The sequence below is a fragment of the Muscardinus avellanarius genome (genome assembly GCF_963383645.1).
Source record: "Muscardinus avellanarius genome assembly, chromosome: 12".
In the NCBI taxonomy this organism is placed as follows: Eukaryota; Metazoa; Chordata; class Mammalia; order Rodentia; family Gliridae; genus Muscardinus; species Muscardinus avellanarius.
The window spans coordinates 99,542,672-99,559,962 of record NC_137798.1 but is presented as its reverse complement, the minus strand read 5'-3'; the positions used below and the strand labels follow the sequence as shown (position 1 = coordinate 99,559,962).

General features: G+C 45.6%; 1 protein-coding gene across 4 annotated transcripts in view; it reads right to left on the bottom strand.

The window, feature by feature from the left end:
- Window positions 1-2,208: 2,208 nt before the first annotated feature.
- AK7 (adenylate kinase 7) overlaps window positions 2,209-17,291 on the bottom strand; it is a gene marked incomplete at both ends in the record, with an annotated part of 79,464 nt that continues 64,381 nt past the window's right edge. For all 4 annotated transcript variants that reach the window (XM_080706904.1, XM_080706905.1, XM_080706907.1 and 1 more), the window contains 4 exons: window positions 2,209-2,247; window positions 3,192-3,350; window positions 10,448-10,668; window positions 16,336-16,533. In XM_080706904.1, the coding sequence (XP_080563030.1) occupies window positions 2,209-2,247; window positions 3,192-3,350; window positions 10,448-10,668; window positions 16,336-16,533 (617 nt within the window). The remainder of the gene's footprint in view (window positions 2,248-3,191; window positions 3,351-10,447; window positions 10,669-16,335; window positions 16,534-17,291) is intronic.

Here is a 17,291-nt window from a genome sequence, read left to right as displayed (position 1 = left end):
AAAATAAAATAAAATAAAAAGGGTTGGGGGGGTGTAACTCTGAGGTAGAATGAGTTCAATCACCAATAAGCCAGGTGTCGTGGTGCATGCCTATAATCCCCATACTTAGAAGGCTGAGAACAGGAGGGTTGCAGTTTCAAGGCAGGTCAGCCTGTGCAAGTTAGTGAGATCCTGTCTCAAAAAAAAAAAAAAAAAAAAAAGGCCTGGGGCTCTACAACTCTCAGTGGTACAGTGGTAGAGTGCTTACCGAGACTGCGAGTCCCTGGGTTCAATTCCCAGTGCCTCATAAATAAAAGAATAAATCAGCGAGGGGAGAGGAAACTGGAAAATAACTGCTGATGTCCATGGGGTTTCCTCTGGGATGGTGAAAAGTTTCAGCGCTAGATCGTGGTTGTGGGAGCGCAGCACTGTGAGCGTACTTAGTGCTGGTGAATGCACACTTGGACAGTGTGTGCTACAAAGGTACATTTTATGTCTATTTTACAATAATCAAAATGCAAATAAGCTGTGCACATGCTTGTAAGTTCAGTACTTGGGAGGCTGAGACAGGAGGTTCACAGGTTCGTGGCCAGCCTCAGCTGCTTAGTGAGGCCCTCTGCAACTTAGTGAGACCCTGTTTCAAAATAAAGAATAAAAAGCTGGGCGTGGTGGCGCAAGCTTGTAATCTCAGTACTTCGGAGGCTGAGACAGGAGGATCGCAGTTTGCGGACAGCCTCAGCTACTTAGTGAGGTTCTTTGCAACTCAGTGAGACCCTGTTTCAAAATAAAGAATAAAAACAGGGCTGGGTGTATAGCTCAGAGGTAGAATGCCTCTGGGTTCCATCCCCAGTACCACATAAAATAAAATAAAATAAAATAAAAATAAAAACAAAGAATAAAAAAATAGGGCTGCGAGTGTAGCTCAGAGGCAGAATGCCCCTGGGTTCAATCCCCAGTACCGCAAAGAAAAGCAAATATTTAGGTTACATAATTTATTTATTTATTTTTTACAGTACTGGAGATTGAACCCAGAGGCATTCTACCTCTGAGCTACATACAGCTCCGGCCCTATTTTTTATTTAGAAACAGGGTCTCACTAAGTTATGGAGGTCCTCACTAAGTTTCTGAGGTTGGCCTTGAACCTGCAATCCTCCTGTCTCAGCCTCTCAAGTACTAGGATTACAAGCATGTACCACCATGCCCACCCAGGTTACATTATTTAAAGAGATAAATATATATGCCATTAAAATAAACTTAAACTAGCTGGGGGTGGGGGTGGTATACACCTATAATCCCAATACTTGGAAGGCTGAGACAGGAGAATCACAAGTTTGAGACCAACCGTAACAATTAGTGAGACTCAATAAACTTAGTGAAACCCTGTCTTCAAGTAAAAAAAAAAAAAAAAAAAAATTAGAAAATCTGTCTGGGGTTGCAGCTCAGAGGTAGAATGCCCCTGGGAGGTGGTTCAGTCTCCAGCAACACACACACACACACACACACACACACACACACACACACACTAAAATGCCCTAAAGTAATTTCTCATTCAGATTACCTTTAGGAATTTAATGGGATTTTTAGAGCTGAAAAAATACCATGAAGATTGATAGCTTATGCCTATATTATACAATTAGTTTTTTGAAAATACTCAGCACCTTCCTAATTATCACATATTATTTATGCGGCCCCAGGAAGTTTTCTGCCACAAGCTTCACAGTTCTCTCTGACTCACAGGCTGGAATTCTGACCCTGAACTCCGAAGCATCCTTGGAGAGACCAAGCATGTCTCCCTTACTTCCTGAGACGCACAACTGTGGCACTTCATTCCCGTCTCTAACACCATTGCTACTGGGGCAAGGACAAGTTGTCTGAAGTCATTGGCGTACATGGTAGAATAATATATAGTCTAATTTCCTTCATGCTTTAAATTAAATTACTATAAATGTAAATATGCAGAGGCAGAATTCTCGGAGCCGACCTATGAAATCAGTATTTATCCCTCGGGCTCTGCACAGACGCTTTATCAGTTTACTTTTCAGATACAGTTTTAAAGAAGTAATCGTTCATTGTCATAGAGCTTTGGGGAATGCGTCTACTTTATAGAATATTTGCTCACAGAAAAAATAATTTTCCAAAAATCGAAAAAGCATTTTCGAAAGCAGTTTTTTGAAATCATAACGCTATCTCTAGTTTCATAAAGCGGCATGCGACAAGATCTTCCAAGATTTACTGCATTTCAGGGTTGTTCTTAAAGAGATATTCTGCCTACAATGAAAAGAAAAGAAGCCAGTAAGTTACAAGATATTATTAGTCATATTATTTGTACTGATGTTTATAATTTTTTTTTTTGGTGGTACTGGGGGTGGAACCTCCGGGCTATACTCCCAGACCTATTTTTATAATTTATTTGGAAACAGAGTCTCACTAAGTGGCTGAGAACCTAAGTAGCTGAGGCTGGCTTTGAACCTGCGCGATCCTCCTGTCTTAGCCTCTCAAGCGCAGGGATTACAAACGTGCGCCACCACGCCCAGCCTGATGTCTATAATTTAAGTATAAAAGTATGTAAAGTATTTGCTTCCAAATAACAAAAATCTTGCCAGGCGTGGTGGTGCACGCTTGTAATCCCAGCATTCGGGAGGCTGAGACCGGAGGATCGCGGTTCGCGGACAGCCTCAGCTACTTAGTGAGGCCCTCTGCAACTCAGTGAGACCCGGTTTCAAAATAAAGAATAAAAAATAGGGCAGGGGGTGTGGCTCAGAGGTCGAATGCCCCTGGGTTCCATCCCCAGACCCACACACACACAAAAAAAAACTTATGTAAGAATAAGCAAAAACACAGTGAGAAGAAAAGAAAAATCACATTATAGATTATGAATGTACTGGATGCTCCTTCCTAAATAACTAGACGTATAGTTTCTCTCAAACAATTCTCCATTCAATTTTAGGCATGTTATATTTTCAAATGGATTTTTTTTTCAGTACTGGGGATGGAACCAGGGGCATTCAACCTCTGAGCGACACTCCCAGTCCTATTTTTTATTCTTTATTTTGAAACAGGGTCTCACTGAGTTGCAAAGGGCCTCACTAAGTAGTTAAGGCTAACCGAGAACTGCGATCCTCCTGTCCCAGCCTCCCAAATGCTGGGATTATAAGGGTACTCCACCACGGCTGGGATTTCAAATTGATATGTTTTAAAATTAAACCTCTTACCAGAAAATCAACAGGATCATCGGGTCTGACCTTACAACACTCATTTAGACCCTGCATAAGAGTTGGCATAACGTAGGTCATTAAGTAGTTTCTCAGGGGAATAGACTGAGCCTCCAGCAATTCTCTTTCTTCTCTCTTTACTTCTTCGAGTCGTTTATTCTATAAATAGAGAATTTGGGGGTGGAGTAAATGTACAGTCAGAAAGAGAACATTTTTGTACACCCCCTCCAGAGTGCATTCCAACTAGATGTGCTAAAAACGATACTGCCTTATGATAAAGATGGTATTTCCACTCAGCAGAGAAAAGATAGAAATGGTGTTATAACAACTGCTGAATCACTTAGAAAATTATAAACTGAGTCATCTCTTTCTCTCTCTTTTGTTTTTGTATATGTGTGGCACTGGGGCTTGAACCCAGGGAGGGTTCTAACTCCAAGCTGCCCCCATTTTATTTTTTATTTTGAAACAGGGTCTCATTAAGTTGCTGCAGCTGGTCTTGAACCTCCTATCCTCCTGACTCAGCCTACCAGTACGGGGATTACAATTGTGCACCGCCATGCCTGCCTTGGGATCATTTCTTATATGAAAATAATTTCTAGTGAAGGAAGGAAGGAAGAAAGGGAGGGATTGAGGGAGGAAGGGCTATTAGAAAGTCCAGAGGATCTCGGTGTGGTGGTATATGTTTGTAATCCCAATACTTGGGAGGCAGAGAAGAAAGAATAGCAGGCTTGAGGCCGACCAGCTATTTAGTGAGACCTGTTTCAAAATAAAAATAAATCCAGGTGTAGTGATGCATGCTTGTAATCCTAGTACTTGGGAGGCCGAGACAGGAGGATCATGGTTCGTGGAAAGCCTTAGCTACTTAGTGAGGCCCTCTGGAACTTAGTGAGACCTTGTTTCAAAATAAAGAATAAAAAATAGGGCTGGAGGTATAGCTTGGAGGTAGAATGCCCCTGGATTCCATCCCCAGTACTGCAAAAAAAAAAAAAAAAAAAAAGAGAAAAAAAAAGAAAAAAGAAAAAAGAAAAAAGAAAAAGAAAAAGAAAAAAAAAAGAAAGAAAAAAAAGTGGGGCTGAGGCTGTAGCTCGGAGGTAGAACAGCCCTGAGTTCAATCCCCTGTAACACACACATAAAAATCCAGAGAGAATTGGCATAGTGATATGCACAGCCCCGCTCCCCCTTAGAAATAATAACTCCTGATTCCCTGTGAGAACTCTCCCTTCCCAACCCAGTCGTTTGGTCTATGTGGAACTTGAGCCCTCCTGGCCACGATGGTAGTTGAGGACGGGCACATCAGGTGAAGACATAGGCTCAAGCCCACCATGGGAAGGAGAGCAGAGGGGCCCCGAAGGCCTTGGCAACGTCATCTGAGCCACTATATCAGGGTCTCCTGAAGCCGGCCCTAACTCTGCATTGTTCTGCTACCAGATGCTTAAGTTTCATTTTGTTTGGTATTGGGGATGGAACCCAGAAGCATTCTACCTCCAAGCTACACTCTCAGCCCAATTTTATTTTTTATTTAGAAACAGGCTCTCACTAGGTTGCTGAGAGCCTTGCTAAGTTGCCGAGGCTGGCTTTGAACCTGCGATCCTCCTGTCTCAGCCTCCCAAGTACTGGGATCACAAGCGTGCGCCTCCACGCCAGGCCTCATCAGTTTTCTTTATGTCTAGGCCATTTTGAATTTGTTTTTCTGATAAAGCGTCCACAGTAAACCCGGATAGCAATATGGGGCAAAGACAGATGGATAGATGGGTTTTTTAAACTGGGGATGGAACCCAGGGGCATTCTACCTTTGAGCTATACCCTCATCCTTATTTTATTTTATTTTTTGCAGGTCTGGGGATGGAACCCAGGGGCATTTGATCTCCGAGCTACACCCCCTGCCCTATTTTTTATTCTTTATTTTGAAACGGGATCTCACTGAATTGCAAAGGGCCTCACTAAGTAGCTGAGGCTGCCCGCGAACTGCGATCCTCTGGGTCTCAGCCTCCCAGATGCTGGGATTACAAGCGTGCACCACAATGCCCGGCCTTATTTTATTTTTTATTTGGAAAAAGGATCTCACAAAGTTGCAGAGAGCCTAAGTTGCCGAGGCTGTCCTTGAACCTGTGATTCTCTTGTCTCAGCCTCCCAAGTACTGGGATTACAGGAGTGTGCCACCATGCCCAGCAGACAGATGGGTTTGACTGCATATAAGCATGAAACCTTTGTTTGACCAGAGAAAACACCGCAAATAATACCAAAAGGCAAATGATGAATTAGAAAATTATTTGCAATACTTTACAAGAGCTAGGATATTATACAGATATTATGTAAGTGCATACTATTGGTCAGACACTGACTTTACAAGCTGGGTGCACCACGGGTGCACACTTGTATCAAGGACAGCTTCAGCAAGTAGTGAGACTCTCATCAACCTAGTGAGATCCTGTTACTAAGAAAGAAATCAAATCGGGCTTGGGGGGTGGATAGTCTGGAGGTAGAAGGCTCCTGGGTTCCACCCCCAGTACCCCCACAGCACTGACTTGACATATTAACTCTGTAACCACCACAGTAACTTTATGAAGTAGGCACTATCATTGTCTTCTTGTTTATTATTCATTTTGAAGTGCTAGGGAGCAAAGCCACAGTTTTGCACGTGCTAGGCCGTGTGCTATCACTGCGCTACATCTCTAGCTCTGTTTACCCGTGTTTTATGGACGGAGCAACTAAGATCGAAAGAGAAACTTTGACTTGGCCCGTACCTACAAGGAGAGCAGAGTGGGACTTAAAACTGAGCAGCAAGCCGGGTGTGGTGGCGCACGCTTGTAATCCCCGCGCTTGGGAGGCTGAGACAGGAGGATGCACAGGTTCGAAGCCAGCCTCAGCTACTTAGTGAGGCTCTCAGCAACTCAGTGAGACCCTGCTTCCAAATAAAATATAAAAAAAAGGTCTGGGAGTATAGCCCAGAAGTAGAAAGCCTCTGGGTTCCACCCCCAGTACCTCCAAAAAAATAAAAAATAAAAAAAAATAAAATTTAGCAGCAAGACTTAGAAGACCAAGTGAGGTCATTACTGTTTCCATTACAATATTTTATCAGGAGTTCTTATTTATTTATTTGTTTGTTTTGGTAGTACTGAGGATGGAACCCAGGGGCATTCCTATTTTTTTTTTTTAATTCCTTATTTGAAACAGGGTCTCATTTAGTTGCAAAGGACCTCACTAAGTAGCTGAGGCTGGCCACAAACCCAAATTTCCTATCTCAGCCTCCCAAATGCTGTAATCACAAGTGTGCATCACCACGCCCAGCTAGGATTTCTTACAAAATAATAAGAAAACAAACAGCCAAAAATAGGCAGAGAAAATGTGCAGCATGAAGACAAACAAATTCCTGACAAGCGGAAAAAGTTGTCAAACCAGGGATCAGAAACCAGGTATGGAGGCACATGCTTGCAATTTCAGTACTTGGGAGGCTGAGACAGGAGGGTCACAGGTTTGCGGCCAGTCTCAGCAACTCAGAGAGGCCCTCTGCAATTTAGTGAGATCTGGTTTCAAAAACAAAAAGTAAAATAGGGTTTTGGGTATAGCTCAGAGGTAGAACGAACGCACAGATTCAGTAAGTCAACACACACACACACACACACACACACACACACACACACACACACCCCAAACACATACAAACACTGGTTTATCTCATCAGCTTGATAAGAGTGAGCAAACTTGAAAGTGCAGCGTTGGGTAAAGTAGAGGGAAACAGCCACCATTAGATTATGCACGGACCAGTTTACCCTTGCTGGAGACAGTTTGGAAGTATTTACCAAAACTGTAGCCAAGTCTGGAAATGTATGCTAAGGAGATGAATCATTCACGCACAGATCTGAGCATGAGGACGTTCCTCATTCATTCATTCATTCATTCATTCATTCCCTCTCTCCTTCCCACAGTAATTATTGTGCCAGTATTGGGAATGGCCTAGGAAGATTTGAGAAAGCTCTGATTATTAATATATTTCAAAACTGGGTGAAGGGCAAATCTGTGCAAGGACTTGGTTTCTGCCTAAAAGCAGGCAACTATTCCAATGTAAATTAACCTAGCTTAAAAGCAATTAAGCAGTCAATAGGAGAGGAGAACTAGGCCTGTCTCTATCTAAAGACAGATCTTAGTTGAGGAGAACTAGGCCTTTACCTAGAGACAGATCTACATGATTGGATAAGCTAGCTAAGAGGGGGCAGGGTTTGACCTTGCCCTTCATGAAAGAAGACACCTCGCCACACCTTATTGGGGGAGGTACCTTTCAGGGTAAGGGGAGGTACCTTTCAGGGTTAAAGGGAGGTACCTCACAGGGCCGTTCAATACGTCAGAGTCACGCAAACAAGATGGAGGTCATGGGTATAAAAGGCCGAGTCCACGTGTAATCCCTTTGGTGTATTCATTTCGAGTCACCCCTCCATGCCAGTCTGGTATGGAGTTGTATTTCTCTTTTCTGTATTTCTAGCTTTCTAATAAACTTCTTTAAATCTTCAGCAACTGTCCAAGCTATGCATATTTATTCTTAGCTTAGGACAAGAACCTGCGGTAATTTTCTGATTTTGGTCGTTTGGGCTTTTGTTATGGGTTGGGGGAAGGTGTGTCCGGGACCCTAGCAGGGTTTCCTGGGGAACAGTTTCCCAAACCATATTCTCCCAATCCGTAACAATTACGGCATGCTTGTTAGGTGGGAGACATTGCTGTAGGCATTGAAAATAGAGTAGGAAACAACATGGACCAAGATTTCTGTCCTCCTATGAAACTTAAATTCTGTTTAAGGAAAAGGCAAGAAACAAGAAAAATACATAAAACATATAGCATGTTAGATGGAATAAGTGCAAAGAGGAAAGTTAAAAGGTATTGGGGATACGTGTTGTGGGAAGAGGCTAGAGTTGGTGTTTTACATATGGTACCCAGGAAAAGCCTCATTAGAAAGATGAGTTTTAAGCTGGATGTGGCGGCGCATTGTAATTCCAGTTCTTGGGAGGCTGAGTCAGGAGGATCGCAGGTTCACAGCCAGCCTCAGCTACTTAGTGAGGCCATCTGCCACTTAGTGAGACTCTTTCAAAATGAAGAATAAAAAATCAGGCTGGGGGTGTAGCTTGGAGATAGAATGCCCCTGGGTTCTATCCCCAGTACTGAAAAAAAGAAGAAAAGAAAAGAAAAAAGGAAGATGAGTTTTAGCCCAGGCATAGTGGCATATCCCTGTAATTCTCAGTACTTGGGAAGTTGAGATAAGAAGATAAAAAATTCGAGGTCAGCCTCAGAAACTAGACCTTAAGTAACTTGGCAAGCCATTTCCAAACCAAAGTTAAAAGGGCTGAGAGTGTGCTGGGTAGGGTATGGTGGTGCAGGATTGTAATCTCAGCATTTGGGAGGCTGAGACAGGAGGATCCGGGTTCACGACAGCCTCAGCTGCTTTAGTGAGGCTCTTTGCAACTCAATGAGACCCTGTTTCAAAATAAAGAATAAGCCGGGTGTGGTGGCGCAAGCTTGTAATCCCAGGGCTTGAGAGGCTGAGACAGGAGGATCGTGCAGGTTTGTAACCAGCCTCAGCTACTGAGTGAGGCTCTCAGCAACTTAGTGAGACTCTGTTTCCAAATAAAGTATAAAATAGGTCTGGGAGCGTAGCCTGGAGGTAGAAAACCCCTGGGTTCCATCCCCAGTACCACTCACACACAAAAAAAGAATAAAAAATAGGGCTGGGGTTGTAGCTCAGAGGTAGAAAGTCCCGGGGTTCAATCCCCAGTGCAAATACATACATACATACATACATACATACATACATACATACATACGAGAGAGAGAGAGAAAGAGAAGTAAAAAGAAAAATTAAAAAGGAAAGATGAGTTTGAGTAAGCTGCGAGGCAAATGAGGACTGGAGACCACTGGGAACCATTAGGAACGGGTTGCGTGGGCCCGGTGGGCCACCGTGAGGAAGGAGCATGGGCTTCCACCTAAGGGTGCTGGACAGCCTGTGTGGAGCTTTCAAGAGAAAATGGCTGTGGGGAATCCACATTTTACAAGATCACCTGGTGGCTGCAGGGGGCCAGGTGGAAGGTGTGCAGGGCAGAGCGGGCGATCCCAGCCAGAAGGCGCCACTGGCTCCGATGAGAACCGCGGATCTGGGGGTGTTTGGGTGCGGGTGCTGTTTTAGAAGACATGGTGGTCTGGGGGGTGAGGGGGGGCGGAATGAGGCTGAACATGGGTAAATGGAGGACAAGCAAGTCAGATCGCAGGCTCTCGCTGTGCGCTGGCACGTCCTGGGGATCTCAGCGCTTGGGAGGCTGAGACAGGAGAATCACAGGTTCAAGGCCAGCCTCAGCAGCTTAGTGAGACTCTCTGCAACTTAGCAAGACTCTGTCTCAAAGTAAAAATAAAAAATAAAAAGGAACCTTATGTTGTAGCACACGTGTGTAATCCCGGTACTTGGGAGCTTAGGAGGCTGGGACAGGAGAAATAGAGATTTGGGGCCAGAATCAGCAATCCACTGAGATGCTCGGCAGGTTAGTGAGACCCTGTTGCAAAATTTAAAATGAAAGTCGGACGTGATGGTGCATGTCTGTCATCCCAATACTTGGGAGGCTGAGCCAGGAGAATAGCAGATTCACGCACAGCTTCAACAACCAGCGAGACTCTCCTAAACCTAATGAAACCCTGTTTCCAAATAAATAAAAGAAAATAGGGACGGGGGTGTAGCTCAGAGGTAGATGCCCTTGACTTCACGCTCCAGCACCAAAAAAAAAAAAAGAAAAAACAACAATAAAAACAACAAAAACTCACAAGGACAACATGCAGTAAAATGCTACATATTAACAGAGCTGCACATTCTGATGATGATGATGTGTATGGTCCTGGGAATTGAACCCAGAGACATTTTATCTCTGAGCTACACCCCCAGCCCTATTTTATCTTATTTTTTTAAATTTTGAAACAGGGTCCCACAAAGTTGCAGAAGACCTCACCAAGTAGCTGAGGCTGGCCGTGAACCTGTGCTCCTCCTGTCTCAGCCTCCCAAGTCCTGAGATTACAAGTGTGCGCCACCAGGCCTCGTTTATGGCTTTCTTTTTAAAAATGGTAGACATGACAGAAAATGACCAAACAAATGAAAACCTTGTTTGGGGCAGAGCCGTGACCTTTGTCTACAGCAGGTTGAGAGCTGGCCTGAAGGGCTTTGCCAGCATCCATAGCCCAGCCTCTTGTGCACGCACATGCAAACACTTGCACACTTGCACGCGCGCACTCACCCACTCCTCCCAGCGCGCGATCTTCTCCGCGGTCTCCACCGCCTCCCTGTGTTCGCGCTCTGCCTCCTCCGCAGCCTCCCTGGCCAGGCGCACCTCCGCCGCCCGCCGCTCCTCTTCTGCCTTTTCCTCTTCTGTTAAACCATAATTTCGGGGCTCCCCGATCTCTTTGATGAGCTGTTTGATAGCGAGTCTGTTCTGAGCATCTTCGAGTTTTCCTACATCTTTAAACGCCAGTAGAGAATAGATCAACACATGCTTAGATTCTAGGCCTGCCAGCAGTTAGGGAATTGCTTTATTACAATGAATTTGTGATTGTAAATTATGTAACTTGCCACCGTGAGGGTTCTTTATCTGGTTGGTGGCATATTTCAGAACTTCTTTTCCCATGGGCAAATATCACAGAGTCTAAGAGTCATGTGAGAGGTTTGGGCTTGAGTCTATGAAGTGTGTGTGTGTGTGTGTGTGTGTGTGTGTGTGTGTGTGTGTTACTAAGGATTGAGTCCACAGGCATTCTACCTCCAAGAAACACCCCCAGACCTTTTCTATTTTTTATTTTGTAACATGGGTCTCACTACGTAGGCTCAGAGTCTCATGATGCTGCCAAGGCTGGCCCCTAATTTGTGATCCTTCTGTCTCAGCCTCCCAAGTACTGAGATGGTCCATGAATTCTGATAATCATTGTTGATCTGAGTGGTTGGTGAGTGGTCGGATGAAAAGATGGAACATGCTATGGTCTGGACCTTGAATGTTCCCCAAAGGCCCATGTGTTGAAGCCTTGGCGCCCAGGGTGATCACTGGATGGTTGTAGAGCCTTTAGGAGAGAGGGCCTAGCTAGAGGTACTTAGGTGTCTGGGGTGTGCCCTTTAAGGGGATTCTGGGACCCCAGTCTCTTCCTCTTTCTTTCTCCTCCTCCTCCTCCTCCTCCTCCTCCTCCTCCTCCTCCTCCTCCTCCTCCTCCTCCTTCTTCTTCTTCTTCTTCTTCTTCTTCTCTCTCTCTCTCTCTCTCTCTCTCTCTCTGGTACTGAGGATTGAACCCAAGGGTGTTCTACCTCTGAGCTATACCCCCAGCCCTATTTTATTGTTAATTTTGAAACAGGGTCTCACTAAGTTGTGGAGGGCCTCACTAAGTAGCTGAGGCTGTCCTCAAACCTGTGATCCTCCTGTCTCACCCTCCCAAGGGCTGGGATTACAAGTATGTGCCACCACGCCCAGATTCTCTTCCTCTCTTTTCTTCCTGGCCTTGAGGTGAGCAGTTTCTCTCCATCAGATGGTCCGACCATGATGTGCTGCCCTGCCACAGGCCCAGAGCGACAGAGCCAGCCGATTGCAGCTTGGACTCCTGAGGCTGTGAGCCACTATAAACCTATTTATTTAGTATGTGGCACTGGAAATTGAAACTGGGGCACTCTACCACTGAGTGAGTTATTTATTTATTTATTTATTTATTTATTTATTTATTTATTTGTACTAGAGATTAATCCCAGGAGCATTCTTACCTCTGAGCTACACCTCTAGTCCTATTTTATTTTTATTTTGAAACAGGGTCTTATTAAGTTGCTGAGGGCCTTGCTGAGTTGCTGAGGCTGGTTTTTTTTTTGTGTGTGTGTGTGTGTGTGGTATTGGGGATAGAACCCAGGGGCTTTCTACCTTCGGGCTATACTCCCAGACCTATTTTCTATTTTATTTGGAAACAGGGTCTCACTAGGTTGCTGAGAGCCTCACTAAGTAACTGAGGCTGAAGGCTGGTCTTAAACCTGTGATTCTCCTGTCTCAGCCTCCCAAATACTGGGATTATAGTTGTGCGTCACTGTGCCTGGCTTATATTTGATACTGATATAGGGTCTCACTAAGTTGCTGAGGGTAGAAAGGGTGACCTTAAGGTTTCTTCCGATTTTTGTTTCTGAAAACCAATTATTCTGGGCTACATTTTCAATTCACAATTTTAGTTATGAGAAAGTCCAAGACCAAGCATATCTAACTAATGTTAATACAAGGAAAAAAGAGGGGGAGGGGAGCTGGGTGTGGTGATGCATGCCCGTAATCCCAGCACTTGGGAAGCTGATTCAGGAAGATCTCAGGTTCCAGGCCAGCTTCAACAAGTTAGCAAGGCCCTCAGCAACTTAGCAAGACCCTGTTTTAAAATAAAAAGTAAAAGTGGCTGAGGATGTAGCTTGAAGGAAGAAAACCCCTGAGTTCAATCCTCAGTACCAAAAAAAAAGTCGGGCGTGGTGGCGACCGCTTGTCATCCCAGCGGATTGTGGTTCGCGGACAGCCTCAGCTACTTAGTGCGGCCCTTTGCAACTCAGTGAGGATCTGTTTCAAAATAAAGAATAAAAAATAGGGCAGGGGGTGTAGCTCGGAGGTCGAATGCCTCTGGGTTCCAAACCCCAGACCCGCAAAAAAATATAATAAATAAATAATAAAAAAAAGAAAGTGAAGGAGAAGGAAGAGGAAGAGGAAGAAGGAAGAGGAAAAGGAAGGCTTGTTGATAAGCAATTTCCCAGGAAGGAGCTAAAGTAGTCACTGCTACACTGCCTCTGGTTTCCTTGGAGGGTGTCTGAGGAGAATGGTGTGGTGTCCAGCAGATACATTTTGGCACCAATCCCTTCCAGACCTTTCCCCAGGTGACCCCCTGGCCCCATCCTCACCCTAGCAGCTGCTCTGGCCACCTCTTTTGTCTGTAGGACCCTGCTCTAACATGGGAAAACATGCCCCAGAGACTCTAACATGGGAAGGGGGAGGGGAGGGCCCTGCATTAGTGAGTGGTAAACCCTTAGAAAGCAAAGTACACCAAAACGCATGGGATTCGCGGCTGCCACCTCCCTGCCTGGCCTCTGTGTTGAAAAGTATTTCTAGCTGTACGTGGTGGTGAACGCTTGTAATCCTGGGACTAGGGAGGCTGAGACAGGAGGATTGCAGGTTTGTGGCCAGCCTCAGCTACTTAATGAGATCCTGTTTCAAAATAAAGAATAAAAAATAGAGCTGGGGGTGTAGCTCAGAGGTAAAATGTCCTTGCGTTCCATCCCCAGTACTGCAAAAAAAAAAAAAAGAAAACCGAAAACAAAAACAAAAAAATTAAAAATTAAAAAAAGCCAGGCTGGCGCACGCAGGTAATCCCAGAATTCAGGAGGCAAAGACCAGAGGATTGTGGTTCACGGACAGCCTCAGCTACTTAGTGAGGCCCTTCACAATTCAGTGAGACTGAAATTCAAAAATTTCCCAGGAGGGCAGCTCTGCCGGTCAGGGCGGGGGCAGGTAGCCCGGGGTCCAGTCCACGGTCACCCTGCTCCAGCGTCAGGGTGACCTATTGCTGGGGAGAATTGTTTCCCAGGAGCACATCTTCCTAAACTAGGACGCTTTCAAAAACGTTCTAGCGCCCTTAGTGACATCCAGGTTGTAATCACTCTGAGGTATCAGGAAGAAATATATTTATTTATTTTGTGTTTGTGGTCCTGAGGATGGAACCCAAGGGCATCGTACCTCCAAGCTACACCCCCAGCCCTAGTTTCAGTCTCTTTTATTTTTGAATTGATTGAAAAAATGGCCAAGGCGGGAGACAGATGGAGGGATGCGCCAGGAGTGGGTCAGGACAGAGTCAAGTCCCGCTCTGAGCTTGGCGGTCAGGGTAACAAAGCCTCGGTCCTTTCACCATGTGGGCCGGGGAGGAAGAAGAGGACGTCGGTATAAAGAGATCACTTATATAGGATCACAGATGCAGAGGTGGAACCTGCCGTCCTGGCCGTGGCCCCTCCCCAGCGCGCGTCCTGAGGGTGCGTCCCTCCGGTCTGTCTCCCACATTGGCCTTTCTGTATCTCCAGTGACAGCGCTCATCCCTCCCACTCCCTTCTGTTTTTCCCCATGTTCCTCCCTCGGGCTCTCCTGATCTTTCTCTATTTTTTTTTTCTTTGCTGAAAAGATGACAATAGCTATTTTTCTGAAATTCACCGTTCTTTCTTAGTTCTCTAAATAGTGTAAACTTATTTCCATATTGGTAGGCGTAGAAGCCTTAGCTCTTATATACAAAATGTGTCCAACTTTCAGAAACACAGCCAGATGGGGGCAAAACCCAGTCACTGCCAAGGGCGCAGAACAGAGAAAAATTTTCAAATTTATAAGTTGCTATCCTTCATTATTTATTTATGTATTGTGGACGGGGGGTTGAACTCAGGACGTCAAACCTGTGCACCTCCTGCTTAACCACCCAAGTCCCGGGATTACAGGTGTGTGTCACCGTGCCTGGCTATAAATTGTCATTCCTCGATCTCTCTTTCTTTGTGTGGAGGTAGGGGTACTGGGGCTTCAACTCAGAGACTTTCTACTTCGGGGTTATATCCCCAACCCTATTTTATTTTGTATTTGGAAACAGAATCTTGCTAAGTTGTGAGAGCCCCTCTGAGTTGCTGAGGCTGGCTTTAAACCCACAATCCTCCCGTCTCAGCCTCGCAAGTACTATAGTCTGGCTATAAGTTGTTATCTTTCCATTTTTTCTTTTTTTCAGTTCTGGGGATGGAACCCAGAGACATTCTACCTCTGAGCTATAGCCCCAGCCCTATTTTTTTATTCTTTATTTTGAAAAAGGGTCTCACTGCATCGCAAAGAGCCTCATTAAGTAGCTGAAGCTGTCTATGAACCACGAACCGTGATCCTCGATCCTCCTGTCTCAGCCTCCCAAATGCTGGGATCACAAGCGCGTGCCACCACGCCTGGCTATCTTTCTGTTTTTTAATAGAGCATCATTTAGTGAGTTCGAGTTGGTCGTGCTAACACACTCCTTCCATGTGCCTGGCACTCGGTGCGTATCTTTTCTACCACCTGTAACATCCCTATGAGCCTGATTGTTGGCTTATATAGGGTCACAGATGAGGAAACTGAGGCAGAGGTAGAACCAGCATCCATCCTGCCTCCTGCTGACAACATCTCTCAGTTCTAAGCCCATCCGTACTGCAGGACCCAAGTGCTGTCCCATCCGCTGGCAGTAAGTGTCCACCAGGCAGGGGGCTGCATGTATCCCCCAAACCCAGAGTCTTAAGAAGTGCCAAGATCCAGAAGGCTGGAGAGGAAGGTGAGGCATTCACCAAGCCGCAGGGAGGTGAGACAGCGATGAAAGCTGAGCTTTGGAGCCAGGAATGACCATGAGGAGGCTGGAGGGGAGTCTCTCTCCTGAGTCCTGCGCGTGCTAAGCCCAGCTGGGTGATCAGGAGGGATTTAATGAAGAGCCTCTGGTCTCCCCGCTAGCTATGAGGTGAGCTGACCAGTTCAAAGGCCAGAAGAGGGCCTGTGAAGAGCACCTGTGCCCAGCAATGCCGCAGGGACAGAACCTTGTTCTGGGATGCCTGGGGGAATGGCCTGCAGTGGTCAGCAGTAAACATACATTTCTTTGAGGCAGCTTTTTAATTTTTTGTGGTACTGGGGATGTAGCCCAGGGCCATTCTATTTCTAAGCTACATCTGCAACCCTATGTTATGATTTTATTTTGAAAGAGAGTCTTAGTAAGTTGTAGATGGTCTCACTAAGTGGCTGAAGCTGGTTGAGAACCTGAGATCCTCCTGTCTCAGCCTCCCAAGTACCAGGATGACAAGCGTGCGCCGCCATGCCTGGCTGAGGCATCTTTTTATAAATATGCCTCTTTGGCATTCTATTTTATAATCTACCCATATATTTTCATATAACACCTTCCCACTACCATATCCCTAAGCAAAAGGGCTTCCCAGGAGAAGTGCCCAGTTGTTTTTTTTTGTACTGAGGATTGAACTGTGGCTTCATCTTGTGGTCAGCCTCCTTCTCCAGCCTCCTTCCCGAAGCCCTATAATCCCAATCAGACATGCACGGGATGTGCTGGGAGGGTCCTGGGTCTGCACGGTCACATTATCCTGGGGTTCGTCTCATACCTATGTGTATCGGGTGGATTTCAATTTCATCGAAATAGTTGAAGACAGTCTCATCTTCCGTGTTGATGTCGCGATAGTTGCTCAGAGCCCGGAGGAAGCGGTCCTGGCTGTAATGGGTCCCGGCCACCACGCTCTCAGGAAGGTTCATCACCCGCTCCTTCAGGAACTCATCGGATGCATCCAGCGCACACACGAATTCTGGGGAGAAGAGGGAGAAGCTCTGCGAGGGTGCGGCACAGAGGGCAGAGCAGGGATGGCCAGAGAGATGAAATCATTTCCAGGGGCCACCCCGTGAGGTCCGACCAATGGGCGTTTTGTGCAATCTACTATTTTGCCTTCCTCCCTCCCTCCCTTCTTTTTAATAAGAGCAACAGAAACTGTAAATAGCTGTGTGTGTGTGTGTGTGTGTGTGTGTGTGTGTGTGTGTGTGTGTGTAAACGCTGAGGCATTCTACCTCCAGGCCACACCCCCAGCCCTATTTTTTTTTTATTTTGAAGCAAGGTCATGCTAAGTTGTTGAGGCTGGCCTCGAACCTGCAATCCCCATCTCGGCCTCTCAAGTACTGGGATTGCAGATGTGTGCCACCACCCCTGGTTTAAATAGCAAATATTTGATAACCCGGTGACATCAGCTTCCTAGACAATCTTCACTTTGCCTCTTTCGAGCATGATTATCACAGGCTTTGAGAAAAATGCTTGGAGGGCTAGTTTGCCAACGTCATAAAAATGGGGACTTCCTTGGGATTTTGATTTCCACCCATAGAGCTCTGTCCCCAAGTAATGCTGCTGGGTATGAAATATCTATGTTCAGTACAACAACATTTATCAAGCATCCCACAATCAGATCACATTACTGATGCTCGTCATTATACTCACACGCAAGTTTCTTTTAAGCTATGAAAGCAGGTGTTTCTCTAGCTTGTAGTACATGGTCACCGGGTATTTGTTGAGAAAATT